This window comes from Thamnophis sirtalis, unplaced genomic scaffold, assembly GCF_051295495.1.
Source record: "Thamnophis sirtalis isolate CommonGarterSnake01/CBP01778 unplaced genomic scaffold, rThaSir2_p1.2 scaffold_13, whole genome shotgun sequence".
In the NCBI taxonomy this organism is placed as follows: domain Eukaryota; kingdom Metazoa; phylum Chordata; class Lepidosauria; order Squamata; family Natricidae; genus Thamnophis; species Thamnophis sirtalis.
The window spans coordinates 39234931-39245667 of NW_028261393.1; the positions used below are offsets into that span (position 1 = coordinate 39234931).

Here is a 10737-nt window from a genome sequence, read left to right on the forward strand (position 1 = left end):
TCTCAAAGTTGTATTTCTTGGGTTGCATTTCTTCTGCCCTCCCATCAAAATTCACTTTCTATTCATCCCCCAAATTAATAAACTTTGCTGAAGATTCTTGTCCACCTTCTGCAATCATATATTTGGCCATCATCTTTACCACACTTATTCGTTCTTGGATGCTCTCCAACAGCTAATCAAGATTGGGCATGGATGGGATACCACCTGAAAATCCCATGTCTGTACTTCAATCTCAAATGTTGAAACAAAATTCCCAGGAGAATGCAGCAGTAAACATTTTTTGCATTGTTGCAAATGATGGGCATTAAATTTGTCATGTGGGTGCTGTAAGAATTCTGAAGGTCATATAATCTGATTTTGTCCAGCTATAACCTCATTTTGGTTACACTATGGTATATCTCTAAATACAGTTTCAGGAAGAAATGTTATCCTTATATGTTCCTGCAATATGGAATTTGTTATCTCGTGAAAACCTTTGGCTCTATGAGCCTCAGGCAAGGCCAATTTTACATAACCATAAAGAAACTTCACTCATTTTGAGGATTGGATCCAGGATATGAGTTTATTCTCTGTTTTTTAAACTTTCTATACTCTAAAAATGAGAAAATGGATCAATACGTTTCTTTCAGTTCTAGATTTAATGATTAGTTTAACTTAACTTTGTCACCTTTGGTTGGTTTAACTTTATTATCTGTTTTTATTATCTGTATTTATTACTTTTTTCTTTTCATTTTTGATTTCCTGGGGGAGAATCAGTACAATTATACATTTTTGGTTTTTTTTTTAATAAGGACCAGCTCGAGTTTCTTCAGTTGGGAAATCAGTGTTTACTAAAATCTGGATGGAATCTTCATTCCAATCCTGATACTAGCATTCATCCAGATCAGTGGTGGGATTCAAAAGTTTTTATTTCTAGTTTGGTAGGGGTGGTTTGGTGGGCATTGCGTGACTTGGTGGGCGTGGCATGGCTTAGTGGGCGTGGCAGGGGAAGATACTGTAAATCTCCATTCCCCTCCCTACTCCAGGGGATGGTTACTGCAAAATCCCCATTCCCTCCCGATCAGCTGGGACTCGGGAGGCAGAGAATAGATGGGGGTGGGGCCAGTCAGAGGTGGTATGTACCGGTTCTCCAAACTACTCAAAATTTCCGCTACCTGTTCTCCAGAACTGGTCAGAGCCTGCTGAATACCACCTCTGGCCAAGATCCTTGTACATCAATCTTGCAGAATCTGTTTATTAAACCAGAAAAAGCCACACTTTCCAAAATGGACTTGGCTCCTGCATTTTGACATGCCAGCAGAAACTATTTGGGTATGGTAATCATATGTTTGGACCAGAATCCTTTGGCTGGAAAGCAGGTCTTTATTTTGCCACCCAAATTTGTAAATCCTGTAGGGCAAAAGCAGTCAGAATCTGCTTTCCTTGTTTGTGGCACTCCCTCTCCAAAGTACCTACCATGCATCAATTGCCATTAACACTTGTATCATGCACTAAAAGACACATCCGAGATAAGCTTAAGCAGGAATTCCATCATCCAGAAATTATAATCTTTTAATAAGTGCTTATCTAAAAATTCACCAAAGAAACATATCCAGTATAAAGTGCCTCAGATTTGAAAACGTCAGTGAAAATGGTGAGTATTGGGTTGTTTTTTAGTATTATGTATATCTATCTTACCAGTTTGCATATATTTGCATGTATGACAGCTGGTTGCATGAAATATCACAACAGGTGCCCGTGCAACTCCTAAGAATAAGCAAAACTTGGTAGAAATTTAATATTCCACGTAATATTAAGTGATTCTCCACATCCTGTGACTACCTTCCATGAATCCCAAAGCAGCCCTGCTGCATCGGGAGCCTGGAGGACACCTTTACATCAACCTAGGCCTCCAGTGGCTCAGTGGCTAAGATGCTGAGTTTGTCGATCAGAAAAGTCGGCAGTTCAACGGTTCGAATCCCTAGCACTGCGTAATGGAATGAGTTTCCGTTACTTGTCCCAGCTTCTGCCAACCTAGCAGTTTGAAAGCATGTAAAAATGCAAGTAGAAAAATAGGAACCACCTTTGGTGGAAAGGGAACAGCGTTCCGTGTGCCCTCAATGTTTATCATGGAGGCCACATGACCATGGAGACATCTTTGGATAGTGCTGGCTCTTCGGCTTTGAAACGGAGATGAGCACTGCCCCCTAGAGTCGGGAACGACTAGCACATATGTGTGAGGGGAACCTTTACCTTTAGGCCTCCAGAAGATTCTGAAAAGCAGGTTCATTCAACAAGATCATTACCCTTCTATCTAAAGTGCAGTTCCAAATGCAAAACGGTAGCCCCTCTCTCTCAACTGATGATGATGGTGACGATCTTTTGAAAATATGAGACAAGCCTTGAAGAGACAGAGCTGCTAAAATAAATCTAAACCAGACTATTAAAATCTATAAAGTGCTTTGGGACAGAACTGGATCAAGGAATGTATTCTTTGGTTGCTATCCATGGTCTTCCATCTACAAACCTGTGTATTGTATGCCTCCATAATTGTTCCCCAGGATCCTGCTCCTGTCCATTGCAGCCTTCAGCTGCCCTGAAGCCTTATTTGCCTGGACCAGGGGTCAGCAACCTTAAACACTCAAAGAGCCACAAAGGTCCTAACCGAAAGCCCCCCTTTCAATTCTGGAGCAGACCGGAAATCCAGTTCCCCCACGATAGAGTCTCCTCCTAGTGCAGCATCCTTTTTCCTCTGCCAACCGGAAGTCTGATTCCCCCACCATAGTCTCCTCCTAGCACGGTGTCCTTTTTCTTCTACCTTTTCCTAACCAAAATCCCTATCAATTGTGGAGCCGACGGGTGACAGGGAGCCGCAGCAGAGGGATAAAAGAGCCACATGCTGCTCCAGAGCCGCAGGTTGTTGAACCCTGGTCGGGACCGTTTTCAACAGTGGACAATGTTCCCACATTTCATCCAGTGAAAGGTGCGTCTTCACATGTTTCTCGGCAGCGCGTTGTGTCCCATTTTTTTAAGGGCTGGGAATCCTGGTATGCATTTCCACATCTGTGAACTCCTGGGCGTTCTCCGTTCTCTCTGGAGATGTGGTGATGGGAGATATAACATGCTTTAAGCGGAGAAGCATCGTGAACAGAAGAATGAGCAAGATGGCTAGCAGGGTTAGGAACAGGCCCACGTACATATAGAGGTTAGAATACTTATCTGTGATTGCTGCTTCTGTAGCCAATGTTGGGTGTGGGTGAGAACGCCCAGTAAGGTTTCCATGGTGTCTGAAAACAAGTTCAGTCATTGCTTACTCAGGCCTTGTCCATCCTCCTCCGTTCACTCATAAACACGTTGCTCCTTTTTCTACACAGTCCAAGCAAGGAGTCCTTGTTGGATTCATGCATTCGAGTATGCAGTAAATTCTCGGAGATGCTAAAAATCTTTAAGTTGCAGAAGAAAGCTGTTTTCATGGATAGTCATCTTCTCCCCAGACTTTGCTTGCTCTGTGAAATAGAAGACTCAGATCATCATCATCATCATCAATCATTTCTCCTTGAAAGAAAAACACGCACCCGAGATTTGCAAGGGCTTTTCAGTCAACAGCATTTCACAACTAATGATATATCCACAGAAGGCTTAGTCAATACCTGTATTGAGCTGGTTTGGATGAGAATCCTTGGGTCTTCATTGGAAAAGTAATCATCAGTTAAGTTCAGAGTGAGCAACCACAGTGATGCTTTTTTCAACATCTAATTCCAAACCTTTGTACTGCATTTTATTTCTAAACTGAGCGACATGAGTTAATTAAGGGACATTTCAATTATTGTGTTCTGAAGTGGTTCTCCGTTTTCCCATTTCTAATGGACTGCTTCAGAATTGCTGAGAATTCCACCACTTGGCTACTTACTAACATTTTGTTGTTCTAGTTGTGTTCTGAGCTAGGCTTCCTGATAAAGCATAAATCACACACTTAGTCCCCTAAACAGTCTTTCATTTAAATGGCTGTGAATTATGGTCATTCACAGCCCGGAATGATTCACAAACAGTCTGTGTAGAGTCTGGCAGATGTCTGCCACAGTCTTACATGGTAATCCTGATAAGCACCCACCTTTATCTCCCTTGAAACGCCGCCAGAGACCTAATTGCCAATTAGTTTTGCAAGGCCACACAGAGCATAGTCAAAGGGAGCTTCTCAGAGTTGAACCAACCAGAACAAACTAATGGCTTCCTGCAAAGGCTCAAGTCTGTTTGCTCCTCTTTTATGTCTTATGGGAGGGGCCAATTATCTCCAAGCCTTCCTCCTGAGTCACTCCTTTTGTCTTAACTGTTCTTGCCTTCTGGCAGCTCTGTGCATGTGCACACTGGGAACAGGCTCACACTGTTATTCTGCCTTGCTGATGTCAGACTCCGGAGGCTCTGGAGACAGCACATCACTACCAGATGGCCTTGGCCTCGCAAAAAAAAAAAAAAGTTGCGAGATTGGACAAAACTCACTTAACAACCACCTTGCTTAACAAATGAAGTTCTAGTCCCAATTGTAGTTGTAAGTCAGGGACACCCATAGATGCACGTTGATTTTCTTTTTGTTTTCACTTTTCCAAGCTTAAGTTCATTCCATCCCATTTCTGCCTCATTTTGCTCAAAAACCAAAACCTTCCAGCTTAGTTCAGTATTTGGAAGACCTGTGGTGACGCAATGGTTAGAATGCAATATTGCAGGCTAATTCTGCCGACTACCAGCAGTTCGATTCTGACCGGCTCAAGGTTGACTCAGCCTTCCATCCTTTTGAGGTCAGTAAAATGAGGACCCAGATTGTTGAGGGGGAGGGGGCATAAGCTGACTCTTAGAGCGGGCTGTAAAGCACTATGAAGCTGTTTAAGTGCTATTGCTATTTGCAGGACATCATATTTAATACCCCTTCTTCCCCATCCCAAAGCCACTAAAAGTAATGGGGCGCCAGTCAGCCATGTAAAAGTTATGCTTGTTGTCCTGCCTGATTTTATAAGTGCAATATGGACGGTTTGAACGTCCTGAAAAAGAGGCTCATGTCTCATCCTTAAAGGATATTATTGCTACAGCTTGTTTTATTGCAAATATTACTTTTGAAAATTAGATGGCCTGATAGGAAGATGGCTCACCTGGAGTTCAAGTGGAGCAATGATTATAATCCAAAAGCTCCAGCCCAGAGATAATTAAGGGACTGGAGGCTAAAACATACGAAGAACGGTTGCAGGAACTGGGTATGTCTAGTTTAATGAAAAAAAGGACTAAAGGAGACATGATAGCAGTGTTCCAATATCTCAGGGGCTGCCACAAAGAAGAGGGAGTCAAACTATTCTCCAAAGCACCTGAGGGTAGAAGAAGAAACAATGTGTGGAAACTAATCAAGGAGAAAAGCAACCTAGAATGAAGAAGAAATTTCCTGACAGTTACAACAATTAATCAGTGGAACAACTTGCCTCCAGAAGTTGTGAATGCCCCAACACTGGAAGCTTTTAAGAAGATGTCATTTGTCTGAAGTGACATAGGGTTTCCTGCCTAGGCAGGGGGTTGGACTAGAAGACCTTCAATGTCCCATCCAACTCTGTTATTCTATTCTAATAAATGTCTATTGGACACTTCTACATTTAACGAAAGAGATTAAAGGATGGAAATAATGACGAAGGGGAGAAAATAGCATTTAAGAATATACTTCCTCTAAAATTTGCGGTCAAATCATCTCTTTTAATTTAAAGGAAGAAACAAAGCTAAATATATTGAGAATAAGCATATGACATGCTTCTTTAATAAGACATAGAATAACATGACATAGAATAACAGAGTTGGAAGGGAACTTGGAGGTCATCTAGTCCAAATCTCTGCACGAGCAGGAGAGTCTATACCTGTGATGGCGAACCTTTGGCACAGGTGGCATGCAGAGCCCTCTGCTGGCATGCAAGCTGTCCCCAGTTCAGCTCCAATGTGCATGCATGCGTGCCTCCCGCCAGCCAGCTAATTATGAGTGTGGACACATGTGCACACACGATTTTGACAAGCAAGGAGAAAAAGGTTAGCCATCACTAGTCTATACCATTTCAGACATTTCAGTCTCTTCTTAAAAACCTCCAGTGATGAAGCCCCCACAACTTCTGAAGGTTCACTGTTCCACTGATTAATTATTCTAACTGTCAAGGATTTTCTCCTTAGTTCCACGTCTTCTCCTTGATTAGTTTCCATCTGTTGTCTCTTGTTCTGCCCTCTGGTGCTTTGGAAAATAGGTTGACCCCCCGTCCCACTTCTTTGGGGCAGCCCCTCAAATACTGGAATCCTGCTGTCATCTCACTTCATAGTCCTTCTTTTCACTAGACTAGACATACCCAAAAATAAATGCCCATGACCTCTGTATTCTGATGCTCGTTTATCATTTGCTGATCTTGTCCATGTTATTGTCCTATCCCATGTATGGTTAGCCTCAGAAAACGACCCCTGGCATTCCAGGAAATGCTCACTCCTGCACTTTTCTTAACCTAACATGCCACCACAGAAGATTGTTGTCAGGATAAAAAGAAGAGAGGGGGGGGGGGAAATCAAGATTACTAATAGTTAACCAAAGCTCTTAAATTCCCGGTATCTTAATAAAGTGCATTGGAGCAAACTGGACTGCTGTTCAGATTTCAGGTCAGCAAAGTATTAAATGCCTGAATCTGAAACCTTAAATGACTTTTTTTTAATAAAAAGAAAATTTGCAGAATTTAAAGAGATCTTTATTTCCTGATCCAATTTTCTACTGAAGCTTTCTCCATAAAGCAGAGCTTCAGACGTTGAGTGACAAGCATTCCTTTTCGGTAGAGAAATTTCATTAAATTCTCTAATTCAAAGTTCTGGATGAGCAAACTTCTTAGGCTCCCCAAAGAGATTGAACATTAACTTTTCTAAGCAAATTACCTGTGTGTGTGTGTGTGTGTGTGTGTGTGTGTGTGTGTGTAGAGAGAGAGAGAGAGAGAGAGAGACAGAGACAGAGAGTTTTGTGTAAATTCAAAAATGAGACTAAAAGTGCAAGAGTGAGCAAGCAATACTGTAGGGCTAAAATTAAACAGGGTGGCTCAATGGTTAAGATGCTGACCTTGTCGATCAGAAAGATCGGCGGTTCGAATCTCTAGTGCTGCATAATGGAGTGAGCTTCCGTTACTTATCCCAGCTTCTGCCAACCTAACAGTTTGAAAGCATGTAAAAAATGCAAGTAGAAAAATAGGAACCACCTTTGGTGGGAAGGGAACAGCATTCCATGCACCTTTGGCGTTTATTCATACCGGCCACATGACCACGGAGACATCTCGGGGCACCGCCCCCTAGAGTCAGGAATGACTAGCACATATGTGCGAGGGGAACCTTTACCTAAAAATTAAAACAGGCTTCGCCATGGACTCTCTGATTTTCTCAGAAGAACTTCAAGGAAAACAGATCAATATGCAATATGATTTCAAGAGGTTTTGAAGGCGAAGCCAGCTTGCCCCCTCCCCCCCGCTGCTTGGATAAAAACTTTCCCCTGCAATCAATTATCTGGTATAACTGGCTTATAACGTTGCCTCCTCCCCAATTCAGGAAACTGATATTTTAATGCATGCTTTTAATTTTTTTTTTTTAAAAAAAAACCCATCTCTTGAGAGGGTATTCATTTCTCTCCTTTCAGGGTCCCTCGCTCCCTCTCTTTTGCGCGCAAACCTAATCCCCTGAAAGACTTTCAAGTAGAGATAGAAGATTACCTTTTGCTGCTGGAAGGAACCTGAGCAGGTTTGACCCCACAAGGACCCTACCTGGGGGCTTTTAAAGAGGCATCTTCTTACAGGTTGTCCCAGGAACGTCTCTTGTCCGGATCGGTGAGATCTTTGCTCTTGGGCTACCAGACCCAGAAGGTTTGACTTTCCAGAGAGAGCACAAGTGAAGTAGGGTTGCTTCACGCTTCGCAGTGTGATAGGCACAAACTGGCACTGCTTCTCCCTTAGCTGTCTCACTTCTCCAGCTGGGTTGCACATTCTCCTTCAGAGGCGAAGGAACGGCGACAAATCCATCTGCCTTGCGGACAGCTGACTGAGAGCTGATTTTACCCACCGGTTCTCTTCTTTTCTTTCTTTAGACAGTGGCCAGACCTGAACAGATTTCTCTCTCTGCACGGAGCTATGTTTCATGAGAGAGAAAGATAGGGGGGAAGAGAGAGAGAAAGTGATGCTCGAGGCACCAATAGCAAAGTTTTGACAAGCTTTTCCTTTAACTCTTTCTCTGCCCTGGATTCCTTTCTGGACTGAACAACTAGATAAAAAGCCAAGAGAGAAACTAGAACTAATTCTTTCCTAACATTGAGAATCCTCCTTGATTGCAGAGTTTTACATAAAGCACAGAGACTTGTTGATATTATCTGTGATAGAAACTCCAATGGAAATTTTTATCACCTGGTGGAATTCATTCCCAGAAGATGTGGTAAAAGCTATTAACTGAGGTAGATTTGAAAGGAGATTGATTAAAGTCCTAGAGGACAGCTCTGTCGAAGCTCTATTCATTTTGAAGGCTCAGTGTTGTCTCTACGTTGGAACCAGGCATAATTTCATGAGAGGCAGAGATCTACATCCCCTCTCTGTGACCACCCCAAAAGAATCTGGTTGGCCATTGATTAAAACAACTTGCTGGACTAAGAAGCCCTTTTAAGTGTCTCTGGAGCTTCTCACCCATGCAGATAATGGTTGTCTCCAAAGTGGGTTTTTTTCTCCAAAAAGTAACTGGACTTTCTTGATTTTATCCTTTGAAAACGTTTCGCTTCTCATCCAAGAAGCTTCTTCAGTTCTTTAGGAGCAAAACATTTCCAAGGGGGAAAAAAAACAGGAAAGTCCAGTTGCCTTTTGGAAAAAGCCCAAGATTTCCAGGACTTCCAGGACAATCTGCAAAATGTGTTGCATTGTCTATGACAGTTAATATCCACTAGTTGGACATTTACCAATATAGTTCACCAATATTAGAACAATCACTGTTGTTTGTAGATAAGGTCCGCTAGATGGACATTATGGACAAACAATAGGTGATTTTTCCAATATTGGTGAATTCTAAGTCTTATGAGCCTTAGCCACACTGATCAGTGGTGAGAGACACTCTGCAGTTCAAGAGAAATTATTCCAGAAAGCATGGTGAAACCATGGCTTAGTGCAAAGTGTTAACGTATTTGAGAATACATTCCTCTCCGAACCTTGAAAATCAGATTTCCGAGTGGCTGCAATTAAAACAGACATCCACCCACCTCTATGTCTTCTTTCTCCTGGCCATCTGCTTCAAAAATTGACCTTTGCACGTTTCTATGTGTCTCTGTGTTTGTGGTTTTTTTAAACAATTTTATTTGTTTTTGAACAAGGACAAACATAAAAATAAAAAACCCCATCTTCCATTACAAAATGTAGAAAGTGTGTCAGTTGGTTACAGTATTTCCATGCTTCCATAGTCACCACCTCCTTTTCATATCAAATCCCATATTTTAAATTCACCTATATTCATATATATATATCACAATTATTATATCTCAACTTTAATTTGACTATAATTGTTTTTATGTCCTTTTATATATAATATTCAAAATCCTGAATAGGATTATATGATAATATTCAATTAAATCATCCTAAAATCATCCAATTACAATACATCTTTATAACATATTCTAGATAAAGCTTTTAAACCTCCTCTCATAATCTCCATATATTGTTTATATAAAATTTCATATATATCTATATGTACTGTTATCATTATTAATCATTATTTGACTATAGCTATTGTCATTTCATTTTATACATACTACTGGTAAACTAAATTTAGCTTAATTTTTATTATACATTTTCATTGCAACAACCTGTATCTCTCCAGCAATAGTACGGTCTTATAGTATGGTCTTATATCTCTTGCCATTTGTGGCATTAATGAAGAGAGAGCTGACGGCACAACATGCTATCTTGGTGCTCTGAGATCACAGTTGAATTTTTGCCGCTGGATGGTCCATTTGGACCTAAACCATCCCGCAGAGACGGTGATTGAGAAGGGCACCTCCTGCTGATCTCAGGGATACCGCAAAGTCCCTGAAAGATCCAGGAATAGCCCTTTTTTTCCGGTGACAGAAACTCACCTAATAAAGCTGCTGAAGTTGGGACAGCTCCGGAACAGGAAGAAGGCAGAAAGAGAAAGTGTGTTGAATTGGTGAGGAAATTTTATTATTAGAGGAAGAGACTACCCAAGAAAAAAAATTAATTTAAGGTTGAAGACAAAAGACTGTAGGCGGTGAGATTGATCTGCATTGAACTTAGTGTGTTATCCGGTATCTAATTTTTTTTTTCACGGATGGAACTTTTGCAAAAGCTCCCTATTTTTTAAACTGAATGGATTAATTCTTTCTTTTTCTTTTTTCACTTTTGCTTATACCTATGGATTAAAATTCTCCTTTTTTATAATGCTTGATTTGATTGATTGGATTGTTTTTGATCTCCATTTAAGGGTTTTTTTCTTTCTTAAGCTTGAAATATAAAGAAGAAAATAAGAAGGATTATAAAGGGTTGCAACAACAGGAGGAAAAGCAGTTACACTGCCACTTAGAGGCTGGAGGCTGGATACATTGTTTTTTTTCTTTCTCTTTGATCACTTGATATTCAAGGTTCTTTCAGCTTGTTTACTGACAGTGATAGTAGGAAGAGCACAAGTTGTTTATACAGGTGCCTTTTGGAAGTTCTATCACTAGCTATTGGAGGGAGGACA

The 10737-nt window shown here is 41.1% G+C and overlaps 1 protein-coding gene across 1 annotated transcript; it reads right to left on the reverse strand.

Annotated features, from left to right (window-relative positions):
* Nucleotides 1-751: 751 nt before the first annotated feature.
* SERTM2 (serine rich and transmembrane domain containing 2) lies at nucleotides 752-7911 on the reverse strand. Its single transcript, XM_087727007.1, has 2 exons — nucleotides 7725-7911; nucleotides 752-3485 (listed from the first exon to the last, which is right to left on the reverse strand). The coding sequence occupies exon 2, from the start codon at nucleotides 3284-3286 to the stop codon at nucleotides 3008-3010; it is 279 nt and encodes a 92-aa protein (XP_087583133.1). The 5' UTR covers nucleotides 3287-3485; nucleotides 7725-7911; the 3' UTR covers nucleotides 752-3007.
* Nucleotides 7912-10737: the final 2826 nt, after the last annotated feature.